The sequence below is a fragment of the Lynx canadensis genome, chromosome A2 (assembly GCF_007474595.2).
Source record: "Lynx canadensis isolate LIC74 chromosome A2, mLynCan4.pri.v2, whole genome shotgun sequence".
Classification (NCBI taxonomy): domain Eukaryota; kingdom Metazoa; phylum Chordata; class Mammalia; order Carnivora; family Felidae; genus Lynx; species Lynx canadensis.
Genome location: NC_044304.2, coordinates 23,092,799 through 23,119,796, shown reverse-complemented (window position 1 = coordinate 23,119,796; position 26,998 = coordinate 23,092,799). Strand labels below are relative to the sequence as shown.

General features: G+C 45.3%; 2 protein-coding genes across 2 annotated transcripts in view; one reads left to right on the top strand and one right to left on the bottom strand.

Moving 5' to 3' along the window:
• The window catches only part of CACNA2D3 (calcium voltage-gated channel auxiliary subunit alpha2delta 3), an 863,383-nt gene that overhangs the window by 109,663 nt on the left and 726,722 nt on the right, over nucleotides 1–26,998 (bottom strand). The gene's annotated exons all lie outside the window — the stretch shown is intronic.
• The window catches only part of LRTM1 (leucine rich repeats and transmembrane domains 1), a 28,123-nt gene continuing 1,218 nt past the window's right edge, over nucleotides 94–26,998 (top strand). The window contains exons 1-6 of the mRNA XM_030334725.1: nucleotides 94–205; nucleotides 3,903–4,114; nucleotides 7,977–8,038; nucleotides 9,698–9,830; nucleotides 19,805–19,879; nucleotides 21,513–22,146. Of these exons, the coding sequence (XP_030190585.1) occupies nucleotides 94–205; nucleotides 3,903–4,114; nucleotides 7,977–8,038; nucleotides 9,698–9,830; nucleotides 19,805–19,879; nucleotides 21,513–22,146 (1,228 nt within the window). The remainder of the gene's footprint in view (nucleotides 206–3,902; nucleotides 4,115–7,976; nucleotides 8,039–9,697; nucleotides 9,831–19,804; nucleotides 19,880–21,512; nucleotides 22,147–26,998) is intronic.

The window sequence follows — 26,998 nt, the reverse complement described above, 5'->3', positions numbered from 1 at the left end:
CACCCCCTCATCCAAACGACAAGGGAAAAGTGGGAGCGGGGACAGCAGACTGGATGACCGTGTACCAATGTCACAGGAAGTTCCAGGGCGCTGATGGGTGATCCTCAACCGGACATCACCACTTCCTCCTTAGGAGGCCTGTCCTGCATCCAGGAAGAGACGCTAGAACTGCATTTCCCAGGACGTCCCCCACGCTCGGTTCCAGGTGAGAGTTTGCCAAGAGAGGGCCACAGCTAGATGCGGGAGGCAGCAACGAGACGGAGGCCACGATGACCTGGAGGCAGCCACAGACAAGATGTGCAGTGGGCAGCTCACAACATGAGCTCTTGGGAAACATCCGCATCAGTGCTTCGTGACCCGCATCTCCTCACCCTTCAGTGACTGTGAAAGCTTCTGGTTCCCTGTATTCAAGCCCTTAATACTTGCAAAACCTCGACTAGCTTGTGTTTGTTCGCAGGACCACGTCCTGGCTGATAGAGTCAGACGTCCTATTTTCAGGGGGATAGCCAGCAGAGAGACTCCTTGTGCACACTGCTAAATGTCTGCCACCTCTACGTTGTCAGCAGGCTCCAGGTGCCCTGGGGGGCCAGCCGGCACTCAGGATGCCTTGGATCCATGCTGCTCTCCCACAGACACAACGGCATCCTGCAGGTCTTTGAGGAAATGCCCCATCGACTCCTGCAAAGCTCTATCCTGCACTGGTATCCCCAGCCTGACTCTGGGACTCCTTCCTTCCTCCCTGTCCAGCCAGTCCTAGCTAGAGTCTCTGGTGTCCATTGTTTTTCTGTTGCTTAGCACTGCTTGGAAGATTACTCCACCCATTTTCTGTTCCTTAGTCCAGTGGAAAAGTTGAGAGGCAACACAGAGTAATGGTGGGCTCAGGATTAGAATCCGGCACCTAACTTCTCTCGGCTCAGTCATAAAAGCTGTGATGTAAAGTTCGATCTAGCATGGCATCCGGCACACAGTGAGAGCTCAGTAATTGCTAGCTTATACTATTTCCCTAAAAAGAAGACCATTTTCCTTATGGGGATCCAGAAAGGGTTAATCATGACCCTTCTCCCAGCCAGAGTTGGCAATTTACTGTCCTCTCCCGAGCAACAGGCTATCAAACCCACAAAGTCCCCCTCGGAACCGTCTCACTACCTCACTTCTCTTTCACCAACTGCTTCCAGAACAAAACAGTGAAATCCTCCTCGAACTGATGCCGCTTAGAGCCAGTAGCAGCAGAGAGCCGCCGATTCTCTGCCTAAGGCTCTCCAGGTAATGTTAAATGCCCCATGGTCACAGGCAGATGGATTTCTCACAACGCTTGGCTATTTTTATCAACAGAGTATTACAATTACAGCTAAAGATCACTCACACCAGAGCTCCGTGCCTTAACAGTAATCTCAACTGGGGACTAACTGGTCCCAGGGACTTTTTTTTTCTTTTTTTTTTATAAACTGCGCCTGCTTCCAAAGTTGCATTTCTTACCTTTTATCTCTTTGTTTCACATTTAGGAAAGAATTGGACCTTTTTCATTCGGTGGAGCAGAGTCAAAAAGTAACATGCTTTTCCAGTATTGGGAAGAACCCTTACTCCCCCTAGGTTTGGAGCGGGTTCCCATGAAAGTTTGTGGCCCCTGTCCTTGGTGTTCTGGAAAAGGCTTCGGGGCAGGTGAACCTGCTTTGCCCCTTTGTTAGATCAGACTTTAAATTTTTCATATGCACTGGAAAGCTTATTTGTAAAAGGCTTCATCTTTCCCGCTGTTAATGGTAGCTCACATCGCCTCTACCTTACACCTTCTCCCCCTTCTGTACCTCTTTTCCTTCAATAAATACTAACTGAGCATCCCTTGTGCTGGGGGAATAGAGTGAAGGGTATGACTTGTTCAGCCCTTGTGTTCTCAGGGTTTACAGTAACTTCCAAAGCTATACGATTATCACACAACCAGTGACCATCGTGGGTGGTTTGAAAGACACGTGTGGAATGATACAGGAGGATAAAAGGGGGTGCCCCACCAAGTCCTGGGGGTCATGGGAGAGAGGACTTTCAGTCTGCAGCCTGGAGTGGGTGGGCGGTAGGCAATAACAGGCAAAGGGAAGTGAAAGGGAGGAACATTTGAGGCTGAGATCCCGAGGTGGAAGCCTGAAGAAGTGAGAGACTCTCAGTACACGCTCATCAATGTGTATTGCTTTTTACTCGTGTAGAGGCTCCCACTTCTATTCATGGCAAATTAGAATCAAGGGAATGTGATAATGAGGCAGGTTACAAATTCTCCTGTTATTTGGAAAGAGCCGATGAAAGGGAGTGGGGCGGGACCTCTGGGAAGAGGAAGAGCTGGAACATGGGGTCTGGCCACTCCTTCATTCCAATAAGGAGGACCACCTCCCAAGGACACCCCAGCTTGCTGCACTGCCCACTGACTGCTAAGGGGCAACTTCTCTCCATGCTGCAAACCTCCCCTGGTCCTCATCTGCTTCCTCACATCCTCACAATACACTAGGGCACCTGAAATCTTGAGAAAAGGGAAGAGAGGCTCTAGACAGATGTCTGATGGAGAAGTGACAAGGAAGCTTTTCACAACTATACTTGAGGAGGAGGGAGTGGCTAAGCTGGACATGCTTGAGATCCACTGGACTGGGCTACAAGTTAATGGCACCAAAGTTTGGAAATGATAGATAAATTGCCCCAGGTCACGGTGCTAATAAATGGAAGAGCACGGAGTGGCCTCTGTTCTCTATCACTATATACCCATGTCATTGTCCATGTTCTGTAGATGTTCACAGGCTCCTGGGAGAAAGAGACGTATACTCCTGAACTGGGTGCAGAAGAGAGGGGCCCAGAGAAAGGATGGCATCTGAGCATGGGTAAGGGGCCCCACTTGGTCACTTTCAAGGCCAAGACTGTGGAGTAACACCTAGAGAGCCAGATGCACTAGCAGTTTTAATCCATGCACTGCCATGGACAGGCTGGAGGGCACAATGCTAGTAGTTACCAACATACATATTCTATTTCACACGTCACTAGTATGGTCTTATATGGTCCTGAAAACTGCTAGTGTCCAGATGACGTAGGGGTGAGGAGCTGAACTGGAAAAATGAAAACCTGCACTGAATCCCACTGATTCACCCAACAGTAAAACCCATTTGTGGGGAAATTTTCCAATAGGATTTTAGCTTTAGATATTAAGAGCCTCACTTTTAAATAAGAACTAAGGCACACCTATGTGTGAAGGGCCTTCGCCATGAAAAAGAAAGACAAAAAGCCGTCAGAAAAATTAAATGACTTAGAGTTAGCAGCACAGATAGCAAGAAAAAAACAATAACTTTAACTACAACCAATATATTCAGAGAGATCAAAGACCAAAGACCACAGTGTATCCTTGGAAAAAGACCATGCTGCTCTAAAAAAGAACTGTTGGAAATTTGAAAAAAAAAAAAGCATCAAAATAAACACATAAATTTAAGAGTAGAAACAAGTTAGAAGGAGAAAATCTCTCAGGAAATAAAACAAAAAGACTTGGAAAAATAACATGGGAAGATTTCCTAGAACTGAAGGGTATGCATTTCTAATACAAAAGCACTTGTAAAATGTCCTGCACAATAAATGAGGAGGAGGAGAAACTGAATCAAGGAGTCTCAGGACACTAGAGACAAAACGTACGTTCTAAAAGCTTCTGGGATGAAGGCTGGGCAAGCCTGATCATAGCAAAAGGTCTGGAATTAGAATGGCATCGGAGTTTTTAACAGGTTAACACTGGAAGGCAGAAGAAAAGACAGCAATGCCTTGGCCATTCTGAGGGAAAACGATCCCACCCTGGAATTCTATATCCAGCCAGACGATTGTTACGTGTAGGAGCAGAATTAAGGCATTTTCAGAGCTACGAGGACTGAAAACATTTTACCTCCCTTTCTTAGAAAATGAGCTGAGAATGTTTGTGAGCAAAAGGAGGCGTTCAGTCAAGGGAAAGGAAGGCATGGGTCTAGGAGAAAGAAAGAGGACTACAATAGAGGAACGTGGAGAGGAGAAATCACAGGAGCCCAGCAGCCGGATTGGAACAGGACCCTCCGGATTGGAACAGGATGGTGGAGGGTGCCAGGAGCAAATTCTCCCCAAATACTGGTGGATAGTTAGCAAATAGTAGTAACAGGCACCTAAGATGGTTGATGAAATACAAAGAGGAAAAAAAAAATACATGGGTAAAAGGAAAACAAAGCAAACAAAAGGACATGGGGATTTTTCGATCCAGGGAAAAAATACTGTAAAAAAGGAAACACACAGTAGCACACTATTTATCACAGTAGGGGATACACACAGGTAGTCCTTATGATATAATCACTATCTAATTGATAAAAAGCTATGAGATAGGTATGCAGCTGTGGACTATGGACAAGGCAAGAGGAGATGATGTAAAAAGTCCAAAGTACCACGTATGAAAGGAAGTAAATAAGTAATGTCTGAAATTCAATAAAACCCAGCAATCTCAACTTGCTAATGAGAAATAGAGATGCTAAGAGAGGCAGAAGCTTTTGCTTCTAGGTAGCGGGACTAGGGGCTGGGAGTAGGGGGTGGTGGAGGGTCGGGGCCTCTTTTTATTCTTTGCAAACTTTTATAATACTATTTAATTTTTAAAATTTGTGTTCATAGATTACTTGGATATAAAACCAAGTTGATTAGAAAGTGAAGTGTTAAGGGGAGTAAATAATCCAGCAGATTTAAGCTCCTGGCGCCAGACTGAGGCCTGAACCTCTGTCTCTTGAGTGTATTCCTCTCTGTGCCCAAATAAGGCGTGTGTAGCCGGAAGGCATAGCCGCTCTGGGAGCTGGATGGAAGAACACAGGGAGAAGTCAAGTCCTGCTCCCTCTTTGGGCCAGGGTCCAATCTCTGAGCTTTGCCTGACCCCACGTAGCATATCTCTGGAAAGTGAGTCACAGACACTCTGTGACCTTAGGACCCACGGACCACATATCCAGGGACCATGCTGGCAGGAGATGTGTAGATGCACCTGGGCAGGGGCACGTTCGCCTATCATTGTCCCGTCACACAAGTCTTTCTACAGATGCTCTGGGATGCCATGACTAAGGTGTGAGTAATTGCCAGACTCTTGCTAAGAACTATGCGGTAACCCCCATCTGATGTTCGTACACGACTGACGACATATTCTTGCGAGAAGGAAACTGAGCCCATGAAGAGCACCTCTGCTCTTTTTTGGGTGGAATGGTTTCCAAATGAATCAAGAAGTTTGCTGACAGACAGCTGTTCTTGCTGTCCCACCAGGCTGAAGTGTATACCATGGTGAGCAGTTTCCATTTTTACCACCGCCCAGGCAGGTGCAAGCTGAGCTGTGGAACTGTGGGGTGGGGAGACTGGGGCTTGGCCCTGAAGCTCCTGCCCAGGGTCCCAGGAACGCTCGACCCAGCCTCGCCTTTGTGCCCTTCCCTCAAGAGGTCAAAGGCATCCATGGGAAACCTCATAGTTAGAATTCTACCAAGATCCCATTAGCAGGAAGAAATTATGACCTTAATAAAACTTAATCTTGTAACGTCCCACAAACCGTTAAATATTATGGGTTACCTTCTCTTGTCACAAAAGACAACGAGAACAATACGGGGTGTTGTGTGGGGAGCAATGATACATATTGAAAAATCCAAATGTCATCGAGACTTTATTTACTGCTCACCCACATAATCCCAGCATTATAAAACCGATGAACAATGAATGGAGGGGGGAAAAAAACAGACAGACAGAACCCAAGTCTTAAAGCTCCATCTCTGTGCCAATAAGTAGTTTGAAAATAGTGTCCGTCAGGATCCATATGTTTTCTGCATGTGTAAGAATACTCTTACACAGGGGGCTTACTTCATAACTGAGATTCTTTTTCATTTAATTCAGTCATATTAGATTATGGGGCTGATTATGATCATATCCACAAATCAGTATTTTAACAGAGTTTCCATGGAAACACTATATGCCCCTGTTTTTTAACTTTTTGGACAAGGCTTTGCCTGTTTAACAACTTGAACAAGTTTGACGAGGGCAACATGTTTTGTTTAAGTTTCATTAACTGGGGCCAATATTTCCTAATTGCATTACCAGGAGAAACATTCACAGCATTACTTGTACCATGGAAAACCTCTTCTGGTCCAGCGTTCGATTTGCTTTAATCACTGGAGAACAGGAAACATACCAGGATTGCCTTGTCTTATCAAGTTTTAAATGTGTTAACTGGTTTTAAATCTATGAAATAATCTCCCTTATTAAGTGACAAAGTTAGTCTTGTTAAGAGGATCGCCATTTATGGCGATATCCATTTATTTCCCCAAATGCAAACATACAGGTACCTTTGGCTCCCTGCTAGAGAGGTGAACTCATTGTGTATGAACGCATACCCTTTTCTGCATATGGATTTCAGAAACATTCTACACTCCCCGAATCCTCCCCCACCCCGCCCCCCACACCCACAATGGTGAGAAAAATAAGAGTATCACGCACAGAAGAAATGCAAAAATAATGTCCAGGAAGCAAGAACTTTTCATAATACAACTTATTTTCCTTTCCTTCTTTCTTTTTTTCTTGTCTTTTTAGACATTGACACCCATATGACCAGAGACATTTACTTCCAACAGTCCACAATTTGGAAATGGCCTGTATGAAAGTTTGTGGAAATCCTGTACTATATAAAGACATGGGGGAAGGGAGCTTTGTGGACCGAAGTCAGAGTTCACCCTGACAGCATATAAAACATATGGCCCGAAGCTCCATGAGATGTCTGAGTCTGAAATGCTGGTGAAGCTTAATAAAATATCAGCAAGGAATAGCTTAATTTTACAGCATTAGGCACCGAGGCAGTAATTTGAGTGGGGCAAGCTCTATTTCAATACATCGAAGTATACTATACTATAGGGAAGCTGAATATATTTTTAAAAGACATACATTCCCTACTCAGAATTACTTGACTCAAAAACTTTGCTTTCTAAAGGAGGATAAGCAGAAAACAGTTACGGTCTCCCAAGAGCTACCTGTCTTACTTTTTAAACTATGGATATATCTCCAAAGCTAGCTGATCTGTTTCCAGGCTGATGCCTTTTATTCAGGGCATGCGGTTTCAGACAGACCAGAAACCAGCATGGTGAGTGTGTGTTTCCTTCCCGATCACAGGGGTCCAGCCACCCAGTGGGTTGGGTCCCTCCCATCTGTCTTCTGCCCTCTTTCTGAGCTGTTTATCTGAGTCCCAGCATCCTCTCCTCTGCACTGTGACCTACAAGTCCTCAGTATGAAGGGGGCTGCTATTCCACCTTCCACTTTGTTCCATGCTCTGTCTTCAGTCTAGCTGTTCTAAAGCAAGCATGGCCAAGGGGCTTTGTTTGCATGGCTGTCCAAACACTCGCCTGGGTGGAGGGGCAAGGGGGTGTCCATGAACTGCCATGCTTCTCCTGCTACCGGTCTACAGATCAAAGGAAACTCTCCCCTTCCTGCCCAGGATGAACAGAGGGTGGGCCTCTGGGGGCGGCTTCTGAACAGGGGAGCAGCCATGACGAATATGCCCGAGATCTGACTGATAGCAGTGTTCTGGGGATGGACCAGATTAGTGCTAACTCCACGCACAAAGTAGCCTGCTTTCCTCACCTCTGCCCCAGAATGCTTTCCCCAACCCATGGTCACAGCAGAGAGGCGGCAGGCTCGCCCTTTCTTTCAGTGGCCTGGAGAAGCATGGGGCAGTGGGGAACTTCAAGGGAGGCCATCTTCCCTGGCGGGGTGGATGCATTCTTTCTACCCAGTCTGTTTTGCATGGGCTGTCTCTTTTAGGGCTTTTCCTTGGCTTGTCCCCTGGTGAAGGGAGGGGTCTGGGAAAAATAAGTCCAGAGCAAAGGGCACAGGAGTTGAAAGGCTTTGAAAGTGGGCATGTTGGGGGTTCAAGTCCCAGCTCTACAACACATAAACTCATCTCTGGCAAGTGACTCACCCCTCCTAAGACTCGACTTTTTCCACAGTCAGATGTAGAAGATCACAGTTCCACTCCTGGATTGGTGGAGGAACTCATGATCGTCTCCAGGTAAGCACCCTGAGTTGGAGACTCTTCCTTTTTAGGGACTTTCTATGTCTGTCAGAGCAAGCAACTTCTAGACAGAGAAAGAACTAAACAAAGAATAAGCTGCTAAGTAACAGCGCCCGTCACCGCCCATGTGACAGAAGCGGAAGGACAAAATGGGGAGGCAGAATCAGCTTCCTGCTAATCCCAGACTGCCGTCCACATTTGTTACTCTTTCTGATGGACTTCCTCTGGACCAGGTATCGTCTTCTTGAGCCTGTGGGCATGCTCTGCTAGAGCGTTTCATGAGACACCCTGTATGAGGCCACTGCTGGCCTGCCGCTCCCACAACCCCCCCCCCCCCCCCCGCCCTGCAGTCACAGGGAGCTTTACCCGGGGGTTACTCGTGTCCAAATGCAGGAGCACAAAAGGCCTGTGCCACCCCGCCACCCTGGCCCCCAACTTTTCTGAAATCCCATTTCTAGTGCACACCATCGTTTTCCTGGGCAAATGCACAGGCCACAACTTAACTTCTTCCCGATACTTCCTAAAATTCTGTTTCTGTTTTTGCAAGGCTATTAAAAAAATAATAAAATCACTTATTTTTATCACTGTAGAAAAATTACCATGTTCACAAGGACACGGAGAAAGCAGCAAGTTTACACAGGACGTAGAAGTCTGGGGGTAGTGGGCTGGGTCCGTAGCTTCCTAGGACACGCTTTAAGTGTTCTCCTCAGCAAAGTGGCCCTTGGCATTGTGTGCCAGACTTATCAGCCAAGTTTGCAGAGGGCAAGGCTCTACTTCAGGAATGGCAGCTAGGATTATGTTAGCATGATGCCACCCACTGCCTGCTGCTGTCCGCCTTTGACCCTGGGCTGAAAAGGATTCTGAGGCGATGCTGGGCCCCATGGGGCTGCTGGTGGGGCCATTGGGGCCTACAAAGCAGGTAACTGTGGCACTTATTTGCCACCCCTGGTCTGTTGGGTATTACATCCACAGTGACATACACACGAAGCTCAGGAGAGAAAGTTCTGTTGCACCAAATGTAGCCTGTGAGTGTCAGCAGGGCTGGCTCGTCATCGATCACCCTGGGCTCAGTCACCTGGGTGGGAGATGGCAGTTCCATTCTGCCACCTCTCTGGCACATGTGGAACAGACTTGCCACGATCCCAAACTGTAAGTAACGGCTCAGGATTTGATGAACTTGTACTGAGATTTCGTAATGCTTACAAAACACAGGCCCTCTCAGACTCCTCCAAGAAGCATTCTGAGGACAGCGGGATGCGTCTGTCGAGTTTCGAGTTTCAGTAAACTGGTACAGCTGTCAAAGGACCCCTGAGTGGGAGGGGACAGCGCCTCCCCAAGTCATCACAGTGTGTAGTGCAGGGCCCTAATCTCGCCCCCGACCCCGGGCAGCAGCGTTCCCACAGAGGCACGTGTGTCTGAGGCACAGCTTTTCAGTCTTATTAAAAACCCGGTGGAAGGTGAGGCGAGGAGCTCAACACCAGCTCTTCACCCCTCCTCCAGCGTTTGTTCGCCGGAGGCCCTCCCCTCCCCCTCTCTGCTGTGGCCACACTGGCTTCCAGGATCTCCTCAGGCTCTGGGCCTTCTCTCTGGTCTGTCGGCCTAAGGCCGTGTCTTTACCCGGAACGGCCCTGGTCCCTTCCCTTCTCCACCCTTCAGATTGCAGCCGGGTTTTAACATACAAAGGGTGGTGCCCCCCGATCCCCAAGCAGATCCCCGGACTCTGTTCTATGACAGCACCATGTATCTCCTCTTCCCGGCCCTTTGCAGGGCTGTGGTTTCTCGGATATTTGTGTGGCTGTGTCACGGATGTCTGTCTCCTCGCTGGACCAGAGGGGCATTGGGTTGCAGGTCCACTTATTTTCTTGTGTTATTTTCAGGCCTAGAAAATCCCTCAATGTGAAACTTAATAGGTAAGGAGCACTCAGCAGATACACTGGACACGGAATCGGTGGCAGACTTTCAGAGATGAGACGAGCCAGGGGTCAAGAATGAGAGTACCTCTAATACACCCTGCTTTTAACGCAAGAGTGCTTTCACCTTTTGGAGACATTTAAAGCACCAATAGGAATAGAAATTCCAGTCTCTGAGAAGTAAATGTGTACACTTCCCATTCTCAGGACTGCCTCAGTCGATTTAACCATCTTAGCTCTCGCTCACACTCAGCAGTGGCACGCAGCTGCTTTTCCAAATGCCTTCCTGATAGACGCAACTCAAGGCCATGGCTAGAAACTTACAAACATCAGCTGTAGCAGTGGAGAGCGGTATGCGGAGTTTATTTTCTCCTCCGCCCTCATTAGAATCACAAATGAAATGTTGACAACACACGAAGGAGACTGCTTGTTGAACACAAATGTTTCCACTCCTATCAACCTCGAAACTCCGATAGTCCTGCTTCCTGATGAAAGCTAAGCGGCTCTGGGGAGCTGACTGCATGCTTTCTCTAATTATGCAGGGATGGGGTAAGGGGCCTCCTACAGGGCGGGGTGGAGGGGCGCTGGCTAGAGGAAAGATCAGTGGACAAACCCCTGAAAAAGCAACAGCACAAGCATATAGCAGGTGGCCCAAGTGGGCTTCTTGGATGAAGTGAAAGGAGAAGAACATCACTCCCGCACCAGAATGGGGAGTTGCCCTGCCCATTATAAATGTGGTTGGAAGCTGCACGGATGTCAACACAGGACCTTTATTTTGCAAACGAACGTCCTTCCTGAAGGTGTGGTCACGTGACATCAAGAACCAACTTCCTTTTGTCTGTGGGGCTATATTGAGGACAATGAGATACGTCCAGCACAAACTCATTTAGATTGAACTGATTCTAGTCAGATAACACATACATATGCGTGCTTCATAATCCAAGAAGATGGTGAACTCTGTCACACAAACAAAATGCTCCTTTGCCTTAACTTCCTCATTTTTGTTCCAAATAGATTAGTGTTAAGCGCTTGCAGCCTGAGTGTCTAGTTGGTACATGCCATACAGACAGAATAATAGAGAAGATAATAGCTAATGTTTATTGCTATGTGCAAAGCCTTTTTTTTTCTCACATTCTTACATAAAAATATTATTTAACCTTCCCTGCGAACCTGCCAGTTGGGTTCCTTTGTACAGATGATGAAATTGAAGATCAGAGAGGTTATATGACTTCTTTAAGTTCTCAGAGCCAGTAAATGTTGGAGGCAGCCTTTGAACCTGGATGGTTTCATTCCATAGTCCATGCTTTTAATAGGGACACTGTTCTAAAATGAAATAATGGGGCGGGTGAAGTCTGGAATAAGGAAAAGGAGTTCTGAACAGTCCCAGATCTAGAACGAGCGGGTTACGATGTAAGTCCTGCCTGAGACAATTGTGTTTTCTAGAACATTTCCAAGCAACAGATATCCAACAGTTAACATAGAGCGAATCTTAGAAAAAGGCAAAACACAGATTCATTATTGTATCATAATGTACACACACTAAACTGTAACTTGAAAACATGAAAACACATTGCCATCTATTTCAGAACCTGGACTATCATGTTATCATAGAAGTACAAAAGCAAATATAAATTCACCAAGAAGAACTGCACAGAACACTCATTTTATGTGTATAACGTGAGTAAACAATCTAACATGAACATAAATTTGATTCCAATTTATATTCCTGGGGCAGAGACAAAAGCGGCCCATCAAAAGATCTAAGTAAAACAGTGTGTCAGTGCGAGGCTTTGGCCAAGCTTCCTAAGCTGCCATGTTTCTTGGTCTTTTTGTTTCTTTGTTAGCTTTCTATCAACCAGCATCTGTCTGTGTTTATTCCACCAGCCGCATGAGCTCACTAATTACCTTTAATCATACTTATCTCAGATGCATCTTTATCTTCGCATACGTCCCAAATGCAGGCAAACTGAGTGCTGGAAGGCTGAGGTTTGCAAGACACTGAAATGTGAAGTCTGATCTTCCTCTAACCTTGGCAATGCAGAGTTGATGGGCCAAAACCAAATCAAGCCAAACCAAACTAAACCAAAACACCATCTAGGTCTGCCTCTGCTACTAGCCAAAGGACTTCTGAGATGTGGTTCCTGGAGACCTAGACGGTGTTAGGGTCCAATAAAGTCATGTGCAGTCTTCTCAAGGGTAACAGATTCAAGGTGATGAGATGATTAGCGTTGACTCTGATATAATAAATAAAGATTGCTCAATAGCACCCCACAAACAGGTAAGTTCTTTGAAGGCCAAGGGTCAACGTGCTAGGTCTTTTCTAGTTCCCATGGCACCTTAGCTCAGACCTGGGTTCTGTGGACAAGTGGACACTGGAAAGCAGTCTCATACACTTGGCCGTTGTCTTCCTTAGTTTTAGAGAGGTTGAAGGTACACATTTCATGTCTACTACTCCACCAATTTTATCAAATATGTCAAGGCCAGGTAAAGAGAGTTTAAACTCTATGGATAGGCACATATGCTGAATGACCCTAGGTAGCCCTATGTAGGAATTTTTACTTTATCAAAAGGCAAGACAGAATGAAGAGGTATACATATCCTTCCCACCTTTACACTAGAGAAACCATGTAACAGCCTTGATTTTGTTCTTATTTTCTGAGTTAGGTAGGGCTTCCAGATAATTAAATTTGTAGCTTACTGTCAGAAAAAATGGACTGTATGAAAATTAACTCAAGGCACTAAATACATAAAAGTGTAAGTTCCCTGATTATTTTACTTAACACGGCCACTCACAGTCTGCGTATTTGCAATAAATATGTTGGACACCTTGGGCAAGTTACTTTTATGAGCCTTCGTTGTTTTTTTTCTTTTATTTATTTACTTTGAGAGAGAGTGAAAGTGCTAGTCGGGGAAGGGCAGAGAGAGGGAGAGAGCGAATTCCACGCAGGCTCTGCAATGTTAGTGCGGAGCCCGATGTAGGGTTCAAACCCACAAACCATGAGATCATGACCTGAACCAAAGCTGGACGCTTAAATGACTGAGCCACTCAGGTGCCCCTACTTTTCTGTGCCCTAGTTTTATCATTTGTTCCTTCAACATTCAACATTTAATGAATTCATTATATTTAATGAATGGTATTGTAGAAACTATGGGAAGAAATAAAAGAAACCATCTTAAGCTTACAGGCTAGTGAGTTGTTGTCACCTTTAAGTGAGATATTGCAAATAAAGTGTAGAGGCAGAGATTGCTAATGCTCTAGGATGCCTCTTCTTCCAAGGCACACAGTGAGACTACATTTCCCAGTCTCCCTTGCTGTTAGATATGGTCATGTGATTTCATTCTGGCCAATGGAGGGCAAGCCTGGTGAGAAGTACCGTTTCTAGGCAGGGCCCATGTCTGATTCTTTTCTTTTTCCATGGTCAGCCAGCTGATGGAGAGGGTACTGACAACTAAAAGGAAAGCACAGTGACAAGACCAAGACAGAAGGAGGCTGCATAACTGCATAAAGCCTGGCCCCCTGGTAACCTCAGCACTAGACTGTGATAAGAGCAATAAATGAGTCGTGTTAAGCCACTGAGATCTAGAAGTTTACTCATTATAGTGCTACGTTACATTAAGGATTTGTATTTAATCAGTGCAAATCTTCAGCAACATCTGGCCCATTGTAAGCACTAAATAAATAGTATGATAGCCGTTTAAAAATATATTCCTAGTTCACTTGCTAAGTGTTTTATAAGACCAAAGAGAAAAAGAAAAAAAAAGAAAGAAACAAGGAAGGAAGGAAATAATACTGAGGTCTTTTATATAGGTCTGTATAAATTTTATACATGGGTGCCATTTGGTCATCTACAACCCTAGGGAAATATTTCCAAATGCCAAATTTCTTCCACAACCAAATGAAATTTCTGTGTGAATTTACGGTGCCAAGGTCTTTCTCTGAGCTATACTGGGAAGCAGCTGTCACTGGCCCGGGGGCCTCCCCCGCGCCAGATCACTGCAGCACCTGCTTTGGATGGGGGCCCACTGATGGGGACGGGGGAGTAATTTGCCACAACTTTTACCAAAGCAGACATTAAAACTGCGAGAAATATTCCTTGTGTTATAAGGTCTGTTCACTTGTGGCAATCACTTAGCAGAGAAAGACACGTATCACTTTTGGGGCTAATTCTCATGGAGTGAGGCAAAGGGAGATCTAGGGACACCTCACTAGCACACAGAACTCAGCTGGTCACTGAGAACAGCCATCTCAAATATTCCAGGAAACAAGATGCCCCTGTACTTTCTGCTTAACAAAAGTCAGCTCTTCTCCTTTGTATTTTTATTTTTTTTTCAACGTTTATTTATTTATTTATTTATTTATTTATTTATTTATTTATTTATTTATTTATTTATTTTTGGGACAGAGAGAGACAGAGCATGAACGGGGGAGGGGCAGAGAGAGAGGGAGACACAGAATCAGAAACAGGCTCCAGGCTCTGAGCCATCAGCCCAGAGCCCGACGCGGGCTCCTTTGTATTTTTAAAATCACAGATATAACACGTGTTTGTTGTAGCAAGTTGAATACGCAGAGGTATAAACAGAAAAAGTTAATTCTCCTCTCTTAATTATCCCCACCTTCTGGGCAATTCATACTATTAGTTTGGTGTCTGTCCTTCCCCACTTATTCTTTCTTCAGACAATCAATGCACATCTTTAGGGTTAATCTTTCCACCTCTGCACCTCTGACTTTTTTTTTCTTTTTTTTTGCAACATAAATAGCATTACATAATGTATATTCCTATTCAAATTGCTTTATTTAACCTAACAATTTATTACGAATACCCTCCTGGGTGAGTATATTTAGCTTTAACTTATTTCTAACAAATAGTTGTATATTACCTGGGAGAAAGAGCTGTTACCCATTTGCTGGATTTCAAGACATCACTGATTCCAAATGTTAATAATTGTTGTTGTTTTTTTCTTGGAGGAAGGTGAAATGTTAAAAAGACCAATTTATATCATATGGTCTTTAAATCATTAAATTCCTAACTATATTAGGAAATGTTCTGACTTACAATGGGCTAAGCATATAAATATATGTATATCTTAGCTTTATATAAATGTGAATGTATAAATTTATATATAATGTATAATGTATAAATTTATATTTACATTTATATATTTTTATTTATATAAAGCTAAGAAATTCTTGACATCTCAGTGCAGCAGTAATGAGAATATTATTCCGAGGGTGTGTCTGAAGCAAGTTCCTGCGTAGGAAACTGGGCTCTCGACTGGGTCTTGGTACCAGGAACCCTGCTGGTGGAGCCCTCCCCTCTGCAGAGCAGCCTGGCCTGACCTGACATCTGGCATCTCTGTTAGTCTTCTGCACGCACAGTTGTCTTGCCACCTCTCAGATCTGGCTCCCCAAGGGAGAGAAGGCGCTGCAGGCATTAGCATGCCAGTCACCCTCCCTCTCTTTGTTCTCTGGGCTGAGGTCAGACGGAATAAATCAATCAGACTCCACATCCGAGTCCTTCAATGTCCAAGAGGCTTCCCCTCGAAGTGTGCCCTGCCCATCTTTTAACCGCCTGTTAGAGTCAGCAGGAGCAAAAAAGAACCAAGGAGCCCCTTTGGGTGGTCAGCCTCTGCTCCTAAGAACACATCAGCTGTGTGGGTTCTCTGTGTGTTCCCAGGGTATTGACATTTTAGGTGAGAGCAGCCAGTCCAGACTCTGTGGGGCTAGTAGGAGATGCCACTTTTGCTCATTTTGCTCTGCCAGACCCGTGCTGTGCACTTAACATGTATCACTCGATCCTTCTTGTGTCATATGAGGTAGCCACTATCTGCCTTCTACAGATGAGGAAGCTCAGGCTCAGAGAGAACCTGTGGTTTGCCCAAGGTCACCCAGCTCCAGAGTAGAAGCAGCATGAAACTATGCGTCCTCGCTTAGCCACACACCCTGGCTTTACCTGCAGGTTTCAGGACTGTCTCCAGTTTCTCTGCAGGTGTCCTGGCCCCCTATGCTCAGCTGTGCTGGCAGTGGATTCATCTTTCCCAGGCCCCTGGAGTCCACGAGACTGGGACCCTAGTTGGACCCTGCAAGACACAGCTAAACAGCTCTGCTGTAACCCAAAGAGTCAGTCAAATTCTTTGTCTGTCCAGGACCCCTAACGTCTTTAAGTACAGACTCTTTCAAGTCCACTCAAGCATTCTGATGAGAATGACAAGGTTTCAGACATGAGAATGCCCTAAAGATCATCCTTTCCAGCCCTCTCAGTTTGTAGATGAGGAGACAGGCTGGCGGGTATGTGCAGCTGAGTGGGTAACCTTGGTGGTGGAGGAGAGCGATGGCAGTGGCTAGGGGATGGGTTCCAGCAGGGCTTGCAAACTATGACCTGTGTGCCAATCCAGTGCTCCACCTGGTTTTGTAAATAAAGTTTTATTGGAGCACAGGCACATCTTTTTTTTTTTTTTTTATTACAGACTGTCCATGGCTGGCTCTGCACTACATCAGGGTTGAGCAGTTGTGACAGAGACTGTATGGAGACTGTATGGCCCTCAATGTCTAAAATGTTTACTATCTGGCCCTTTACACAAAAATGTTTGCTGACTCCAGGGAAAGACAGAGACACACAGGTTGATGCAAATTACTGGTAACTTTCTAGTTCTTAGAGTGAGAGTTAGGTTCATAGGTGTGTGTTATATGATGATGCATCAATGACTGAATGCTACGCTGGTCACAGATCATCTAGGAATGATTATTACTAAATTCTGTGCACCTGAAGATACATAGGAAGGAGGGGAAGGAGGGAGGAAGGAAGGATTTAGCCCTTATTAAGATTTAAATGGGGGCGCCTGGGTGGCGCAGTCGGTTAGGCGTCCTACTTCAGCCAGGTCACGATCTCGCGGTCCGTGAGTTCGAGCCCCGCGTCAGGCTCTGGGCTGATGGCTCGGAGCCTGGAGCCTGTTTCCGATTCTGTGCCTCCCTCTCTCTCTGCCCCTCCCCCATTCATGCTCTGTCTCTCTCTGTCCCAAAAATAAATTAAACAAAACAAAAAAAAAAAACGTTGAAAAAAAAAAAATTAAAAAAAAAAAAAAAAGATTTAAATGGCTCTCTGTTACCTACACCTGACTTTCCTCCATGGTATCACCGGTGTTCCAAGAACCGTTGTAGAAAAGGACAAAAGTAGCAGCTGGGTAAAGTGGACTTTTCAGGGAGGGGGCAGGATGGTTATATTGGGTTCTGTGAGACTGGAAGGGGCATGGCCAAAGGAGGCAAGGGATCCCAAAGTGCAGGCTCTTAAGGATGGTCACAATCCGGTTTTTCAACTTCATTCACAAGGGTCCTCCTCCCTCGGTCCCACCAGAGTGGCATGAGGGCCCAGGTATCCTGGTCTTTGGTCAGCGTCTTCCTCCTCCCTGTCGAGTCAAGGCTGTGCTTTGGACGCTAGCAGCATAGAGGTCCTGCCAGGCATTCTCATGGGTAACCGTGAACATTTACTAAAGCATTCACGGCCATGACACGCATTGCTTGCTTTAATTGAATCCTTGGAGCAATCTTGTGAAGCCAAAAATATCACTATCCCTGTGTTAAAGATGAGGCTATTAGGATCCTAGAGGGAGACTGACTCGCCCAGAGACATCGGGCTGGTGAATGGTGAAGCTGAATCCAAATCCAGACCCATCTAATTCCAAATCCCACACTCAACTGCTCTATTACACTGCCACTTCATGCTACATCAGTAAAAGCACGGTTTTCACCTTCCTTGCAGTCGCCTTGGGCATGGGAGCATTTTGGCCTCGCTGAGGAGAAGCCTCAGACACTGAAACCCCACCTCAGCAAATGACGGGGGGATTTGCACATTCAAAGAATGTTCCAGTCCCCAGTGGGAAAGCTCCCAGCAGCTTCAACTAGGGAACAGCCACAGTTCATGGACACCTGGTGCTCATGGGGCAGCTTTATTGTTTCAGACGTGAAAAATGAGGGAAGGGCCAGAACCTCAGCATCAGGGAAATGATGAAAGACTGAGAAGTATTTCCAAAGTCAGGCGAACCGAAAGGTCAGTTCGGGGGGAGAAAGCAAAGGAGCAGCTGAGAAGTATTTGTGGCACCAGTGAGAAGAGACTGTGATGTCCACTAAAGGAAGCCATGACTATGAATTTCAGAGCATCAAGACCCTGTCAACACAAGCTAATCCCTACGGACGTTGGCTGAATAAGACGAAATGAGTGCACTGTGGAGACCGTGTCAGCCTCCAGCAGGCCAATTTGTCCTCATATTACACACTCTGCTGGCTCTGTTGCTAGACCCCCAGATCGAGGAGCCACGGCGAGCGTCCCCCAACCCGACGGGGGTTGACACAGCATGGTTAAATAAGTCAACAGAATTCAGAAGCCACCACCGGATTAAGAAGGCAGTTTTATTTCAGTGCCCTGGACTTCAAGCAGATTAAATAATCAAAAGGCTGAGCCATCGAGGTCATGTTTGAATGCTACAGCTGTTCACTGAGGTTTGACAAACATTCTCTCTGGGGCTCGCCATCTGAATGGGAAAAGCAAGGGTGATCTTGGGGAGGCCGACACTTTAAGAAAGAAGAGGGGCCCAATCAAAAGATCCTCTTATGGAAAACAATCCCAGCCAGATGGAGACGGTGGAAGCATTGCTTCAATAAGTAGTCTCCTGGAAGCCACAACCCTTTGCTGCATTGAAGAAAAAGCACAAGCGGGATTCAGAAAAAGTGAATGACAAGCTGGGCTCTGGGTTTGCCATGCCCTCGGTTTGTTGATCTGCAGATTAATAGAGGTGGGCCACGGGTTCAGCAAGGAAGCTTGCGGAGATTCAGTCATGAAAGGTGAGCCATGATGAATCCCCTCCTGCCTTAGAAAAGTTCTCTGTTCGTGAGAGGAAAGGGGTCCCTTCTGCAAGGTATCTGTGGGAAGCCTACTTCCAGGTTGTATTTCTCTAAAGACCAAACAGATTGAGAAAATGTCTCTAGTGGGGAATGTATATTTGTGCCACGTTGGGTCCAAAGAAGGGTGTGGGGACAAATGTGCTCAGCTATCGTTGGATATGCATTCGGCCTGCTGCAGGCCATTTCACAAAAAATACAGCGCTTCAAGTTGGAGTTCATATATCGTCCCCTTGGGCAGGTGGGGGAGTGGGACCTAAGGAAGAAGGAACAAGCTGGATACAAGCTCAGAAGGACAAGGCTTTCATTAATAGATTAGTGGACTCTGTGGAAATCCTGTTCTCTGGCTTCAGATTAGATTTTGTGCAACTAATTGATGCCTGAGCCCCATAGTTAAAGTGGAGGCATTGACTCTTCTCTCCCAGGAAGATGTGTTGGCTTTGAAAAGAGTCATTTAGATATTTGCAAAATTATAGAAAGGGAAACAAGGATTTTGCTCTTTTATATTTTGGAACAGGGAAGGGGACTCTGATGTTCTATATCCCTTGAGCTAAACTAAATGAAGCAGAATTTTCAGAAGATTCTCCACACATCTTCCCTGTTGCCCTAGGCACTGTTCATATCAGTAGAGAATTCAGAGGCCCAGTGCATTGGACAGCCACATTGTCTATTTCCCTACTCAAGGCCCAAAGCAAACAAACAAACGACCTCTTCTAAGAGCTCTCTCTATACGTAGACAACATCTTGAGTTTTAAATATTATTATGTGGCCTTGTGAATTCCTCTGCCAATTTAACAAAATGTCCTTGCCATATTTTGAAATTAAAATCTCTGGAACAAAACAGGAAGAATTATAGCTACTCTGGCAGTATCTAAAAAAATGTCAACCCAGCATCCTCTCTGAACTTTGTGAGGAAGCTCCTGTTGATTCCAGAGACCCTCTTCGTAATTTCTGCATGGTCAGGTTGTCCCGTGCAAGGCCGCTCTCTGCAGCATCATCTGTAGTGAAGGCAAGCAGCAGCAACTCAAATGCCCACCAGTAAGGGAATGGCTAAATATTAAATCTGGCATGGTGTCACCGTGGAATTGCCTATAGCACTTAAAAGGAATGAACAGACCCTCTAGATATCTGCATGGATAGGTCAGCTTTGAGTGAACAGAGTAAATTGCAGAATGAGATGTGCCAAGGACTATATTTATGTAGTCTTAAAACACACTATATAAAACATCATATAGCGTGTGTGTGTGGGGGTGGAGGTATAAAAGTTTTACAGGTGGTAAAACATAGCAGATAAGGATCCTGGCAGACTCTGGAAGCAGACTGGGTTCAAATCACAATTCTGCTACTCATTGTCTACGTGACCTTGGACAAATGATTTAGCTTCTCTGTGCCTCAGTTTCCTCACCTTTATAATGGGGATAATAATGAAACCAGATTTACAAGGTCATGAGGATTAAATGTATAAGATTATATATATAATGCACTTATAATGATGCCCGGCTCAAAACATGGGATACATGACTGTTTGCTATTGTTGTTGTTATGAAGTATTGTTTGTTAAAGGCCTAGAGGGATATATTGGTGACGGTAGGGGTGAGGAGGGTTCATGCTAGAAAACATCACTTGGGTGCTAATCAAAGGGATTTCAGTAATGCTTTGTTTCTTTAAGTTAAAAGAAAAAAGAGGTGAAAAATATGACAAACTATGAATGATTGACAGAACTTTGTTATAGGAATATGGGTGTTTGTTACATGCTTTTCTGCATTTTTAAAATCTCTTGAATAAAAAGTACAGATGATAATCATTCATGGAATTATACCTGCAAACACGACATCAATATATAGGAATACTGTAAACCTACCCTATCCAATATGGTAACCACTGCCACCATGTGGCTATTTAAATTTAAATTAACTAATGGGGTGCCTGGGTGGCTCAGTTGGTTAAGCGTCCAACTTCAGCTCAGGTCATGATCTCACGGTTTCTAAGTTCCAGCCCTGCGCCGGGCTCTGTGCTCACAGCTTGGAGCCTGGAGCCTGCTTTGGATTCTCTCTCTCTCTCTCTCTGACCCTCCCCTGTTCATGCTCTGTCTCTTTTTCTCAAAAATGAATAAATGTAAAAAAAATTTTTTTAATAAATTTAAATTAGTTAAAATCAAATACAAATAAAAATTCAGTTCCTTGGTTGCAGTAGTCGTGTTTCAAGAGCTCAGTAGCCACATGCAGCTAACAACTACCATACTAGACAGCAAATACAGAGCATTTCCATCACCACAGAAAGTTCCATTGGACGGCACCGATCTGGAGCATACCTTTTGGAAATATGAATATCTGACTGACCTGCTATTTTTCTAAACTTCTGTCCTCATATAATTCTGCTGCACCCTACAACAGGCATGTGCCCCCCAAGATTTTTTTCACCTTTCTATTTGACAGTCTTCCATCTCCCTATTACTGAGCCACCAAGAAAGTGTTTTTCCCGAGGCCTCTGACCATAGTTAGCACAGAGGGTGCAACAGCTGACCACGCTGGGGAGGAACCCAGCCCAGCCTGACTTTCCTAAGTATGGGGAGTGACAGAATGTCTCGTACAGGTAGATGTAGATGTTAGCTGGCTCCGAGTCACCGTACTTGTGATTTCAAAGGGGGGACAAACGCTGACATCACTTACAGATTGGTTCTGATCTCAATTTCTTTTCGTTGCTTGCAGGTGAACTGCTTCTGCTTTCCAGTGTGATCTTCCTGCTCCGGGTGGTGTGTGGCTGCCCCACGAGGTGCCGCTGTCACTCACCCTCACAGTCTGTAGACTGCAGCCGGCAGGGTCTGGCTGAAATCCCTCCCGATTTGCCTCCTCAGACCCTAACGCTGCACTTGCAAGATAACCAGATACACCAGCTCCCTGCTTTTGCATTCAGGTCGGTGCCACACCTCAGGACCCTGAACTTGTACAACAATTCCCTTTCAGATCTGGCCCCTGGAGTCTTCCATGGACTTCAGCACTTGCAGGTCTTAAACCTAACCCAGAACTCCCTGCATTCTCTGGAAAGCAGACTTTTCCATTCCCTCCCACGGCTGCGGGAGCTTGATTTGTCATCAAACAACATAAGCCACCTTCCCATATCCCTGGGTAAGCCTTGGGAAAACCTGACGGTATTTGCAATTCAACAAAACCAGCTTCAGCAGCTTGATCGAGAGCTCCTAGAATCCATGCCCAACGTGAGGCTTTTATTTCTCAAGGACAACCTCTGGAAATGCAATTGCCACCTGCTCAGTCTTAAACTCTGGCTGGAGAAATTTATCTATAAAGGTCAGTAACGTCTATCTGGAACCTCTCATCTGTGTGTTACCGGCCTAGGATGAACCTCATCTGTTGTCTGCATTAGAAGGAACATCGAGGAGTGTGTGAGGGGCCAGTGTAAGCTTTTTCACACTGATGTCATTTCATGGTATGGCAAGAGAGGCAGTGAGTCATTAGAGACTGTTTAAATTCAGGATTTAAATGCATCTACAAACATGATTCACGGAGACAACTTTCCACTTTTTGATTAACAACATTACTTATCTGAGAGCTGCAGGCCCCTAAGAAGGAGGGAAATTCAGTCACCCCCTCAATAACTGCTCAGCTCCAAAGTGGCACCAAACTCTAATTTTCAAGTGTGATCCAGCCTGGTATCTCTCCTTGGGAGTTTCCCCCTGTGTATGCATCTACCAATTTGATAGCTACAAATCTTCCCTAAGATTATCCCTTCTGCTTTAGCAAATACCACTGTTATTGAAATTGGATGCAATAGGGACCCCTCTCTAAAGTTGTTTACTATTTCTTCACCAGATGATAAAATCAAAGAAAAAGAATCTAGAATATTAAAGATGGGGGCTCTGGAAATCACCCAGAGGGTCACCAAACTACAGCCCAAGGGCAAAATCCAGCCCCACTCCTGTTTTTGTAAATATTTATTGGGAGACATCCAGGCTGATTTATCATGTCCTTAGCTGTTTTGCACTATAAAGGCAAAGCTGAATAGTTGTGACAGAGACTATTTGGCAAAGCTTAAAATATTAACTATTTGGCTCTTTATAGAAATAAAGTTTTCCAATCCCTTCTAACTCAATGCTAGCCTATAATCAATGGGAAATGGAGGCCCAGAGATGATCAGTGACTTCTCCAAAATGACGGAGTAGAAGCACAGATAAGAATAGCATGAATGACTGTTGGGTCTTGGCCGTACATTCTTTCCTCTATAGCACAATGCTTCTTTCCTCTTAATTTTCAAGCATCATTCATTCATCCATTCATTCATTCCTATACTTGAGTGCCACTTATGTGCCAGGCACTTTTCTAGGCAATGAGAAAATGTGAACAAGAAAATCTCTACTATCATGGAGGTTACAAGCTGATAACAGAAACAGATGTTAAATAAGATGGCCAATAAATATCTAAGTTCAGACAGCACTTGGCACTGGGAAAACAATGAGGCAGGGTGAGGGGAGAGACAGTGATAGGATGGGGGTCCCACTGCAGACAGGAAGGACAGGAAAGACCTCTCCAAGGAGGTGACATGGGTGAGCAGAACCTGAACAAGGAGGAGAAATGAGCCATGAGATAATTGGGAAAAAGGATAGAAAGTGCAAAAGGTCTGACAGGGGAGTAAGCCTGGCTTGACTGAGAGACAAAAGAGGGACGAAAAGTGGCTAGAACAGAGGAAGGGGCTGAGAGAGCAGAGAGATGAGGCAACACAAGTACTCAGGGGCCAGGTCAGGTAGGAATGTGCAGAGCAGGCTGAGTCATTTGGATTTTATTTTAGATGAAATGGAAATCCCTTAAAGAATTCTAGTCAAGGGAACAATATCTAATTACATGTCAAAAGGTGACTCTGGTGACTCTAGGGAGAAGAGACAACAGGCTGCAGAAGCAGCAGCAAGGGGATTAGGGGAGAAACTGATTTCAGTCACCCAGGGAAAAGAAGATGGTAGCTCAGACCAGTGTTACGAGAAATGACCAACTTTGGGAGATACTTGGAATACTGAACAGATAGAAATTGCAAATGGACGGGGATGGGAAATGAAGAAAAGAGAGTTTATTATGGGAAATTCAATTTGTATTGTCCTGTAAGATTAACCACATAAATAGTGACGCCAGGGGCTGATAAGGGACAGACCTCCACTTCCCATTGATTATAGGCTAGCATTGAGTTAGAACAGGTTGCAGTGTAGGTCTTGATGCTGCCTTCTTTGGCAAGTGGGCTAGTATATGGGGGAGACCATAAATCGAGAGTTGAATTGGGGGCGAGTCAAGTTCAGGATGCCCATTATATATCCAATATATACCCATATATATTATGGGTGCTGTTGAGTTGGTGGCTGTATGTTTGAGCCTCTAACTCAGGAAGCTATCAGAGCTATAGATATGAATTAGGGGATCAGAAAAGTCCGGATGGTTGTAGCTGTCACATAGAGGGAAGGCGGATAGAACACAATGTGAGTTCAGACGTACAATACTGAACTAAGAATCCCTCTCAACAATATAACAGCAAATAGCCTATCACTAGCCAAATAATCTTCAAGTTGACCTACAACAGGGGGCATGCAATGTGGCAAAAGTCGTTCTAATAAAAGGCTGCAATTAAAACTTTTCACACCTAGAGGCAAAGTGGCTTTAGCAATTGTGTTCTGACTAAATTCTAAGCATACACTAAACCATCACAGAAAGAAAGTTTTCATCAAAGAACATTTCTTGACAAAAGATAGTTGCCAGGTCCAGGATACTAGAAGCAGCATGGGCTAGAAGAAAGCTCCCCTACTCTGCCACAAACTCACAAACTTTGACCTCTGGGCACATTAATGTCCCTCCCAACCTCTTAGCATCACCAGGTGGAAGCTGACAGAGTTAAGCCAGAAAGTTCCTGGAGCACATTCTGATTCTCAGATTGCATCACGAACAATAGATACTGAATAAGGCAAAACAGATATTGGTCAAGACCTTATTTTTTAAAGGCTACATAAATAAATACAAACACTATTAGTCAGGACAGGCTGGTGGATATGACACCCGTGTCAGTGATGAGCACAATTAAAGTCTGTTGCTTATTCTCGTTAGAACCAAGGGGCGAGGTGGGGCTGGGTCCCATGCAGTCGTTCATGGACATAAGCCCCTTCCAGCTTCTGATGGTGCCACTTTACCACGTGGCCTCTAAGGTCACCATCAAGTGGGAATAGATCACATGGAGGATTAAGCAGGTGGTTTTGTGGCCTGAAAGTGGCATTCATTATTTCCATGGGCCAGAACTAAGTCCCCAACCTGACTACAATGGGCGGGGAAATTTTGCCTTCCTGTGGGCTCAAGAGCCAAAAAAATGTGCTTTCATGAATACCTACTAAACATCTCCTTCACAAAAGGAGGCACATAGATTTTGTAATCTGTATTCCTCTCTCTCCATTCAAGAGTATTCAAATCATCTTCTTGTCAATAGCTAACTGTAACATTTACAGTTAGGTATTGTGTTAAATACTTGACATACTTCACCCAACTGAACCTCAGAGTGATCTTGTGAGATGAATTTCACCATTACCCTCCCCTCCCACTTTCCAGATGAGCAAGCAGAGGCAAAGAATGACCAAGTACTTGCTTACGGTGGCACAGCTAAGTCACAGACTCAAAATCTGAATCCAGTTTCTTCCAAGACACTGGTTAAGAGCTACCGGTGGCCAGATAGGGGATAATGAGGGCTCGGCAAGCTGCAGCTTCTTGCATTATCAGCTGCTATGAATCTAGAAGGGAGGGGGCCTTTCCCTTGATGACACTCAAGCTGTCATCAGCAGATTTGCCTTTTGGGGTCATGGCTGAGGAGATGGTAGTGGAAGGCTGGGAGGTGAATCCCAAGGACACAGCTGCACAGGTGGCCAGGGAGCTCTTGGTGGCCATAGCCTCTGACTTGCAGGATGTCCCTGGCTCCAGCCTGTGTATTTCCTCAGCACTCTGGGTCCCAAGGCCATGAGTCCCACCCTAATACTGATCATAAGGAAGCTTTAAACTGGAGAAGATACTGTGTAAGCCTGGAGTGATGGGATGGACCACCCCAGTCTAAGAATGGGTCAGCTGGTAGAATTGTTGGTCCCATGGCTGGCAGCCTTTCTTTCCCTGGGCGGGGGGGGGTGTCTCAGTGTTCTTTGGCCAGTTTAAATGTCATTACTTCTTCTCAGACTTCATTTCAGTCTCTGTGGCCTTCTGTCTTATAACAAGTTGCTGGGCAGAGGCATGAAATGGTCCATGAGGCAGGGATCTATAGTCTCAGCATAGCCTAAGGGCACCTAGGGCTCATCAGGAGCAACCACCCTGTACCTCTGGCCTCCTGCATATGAGCTCAGGAAAGGAAGAAATACTTCTGATACCTTTTTGCTTTAGAGTTGGGGCTCTTGCCTCAGGGGATTACTGAAGAAGCCAGGAGGGACCTAAGAGACATTAGTCATAGGCCATTCAGTTTCAAGCAGTGGTGACCAAAAAGTATGGGTTGAATTTTGCCATAGCCACTAATCCCAGTGTGACCTGGGCCATGATAATGCTTGCACTACAAAATGGATCCATCTACTCACAGGGCCTTGTAGGACTCTGCTTATGAGACCCAGACAATGGATGGAAGCTGTGCAACAGGTTATAATTACATTGAAGTGACCATCTCCTGCATGTGATTTTTCTCGCATAATTCCATAATCCACCTGTGGTGTGTACAAAGAACCTAACTTGGCCAAGAGTGGTGCCAGGCTTCACAGCCATCCTGGGGGAGGAGTTCATGGCAGCTGGGGGAGCTAAGCTGGGGGAGCTGAGGTCATGCAAGCCAAGTTCTGATTGGTCAAAGGGCCTAACTGAAGGTCATTGTGTTTACTCCACTGACCTCAAGAGGCTCCAGAGGAGAGGGAGAAAAGGGAGGAGGAGGTGGAGAGAGGCTGTGAGTGCAGTGGGAAAACTGGGATCAAGAGGAAGGGCAGGGTTTGAGTGCTGATCCACCCACTTATGGCCTGGGTGACCTTGGACAAGAATTACCCATTAGAGCACAGTTGCGAGGACTTCTCTGGCACCACTTTGTAAACTATCAAATCAGATACAGATACGGTGTTTTAATGGCAAAAGATCTAACCAGAGAAATCAATTTGCCAGAGGTCAAACA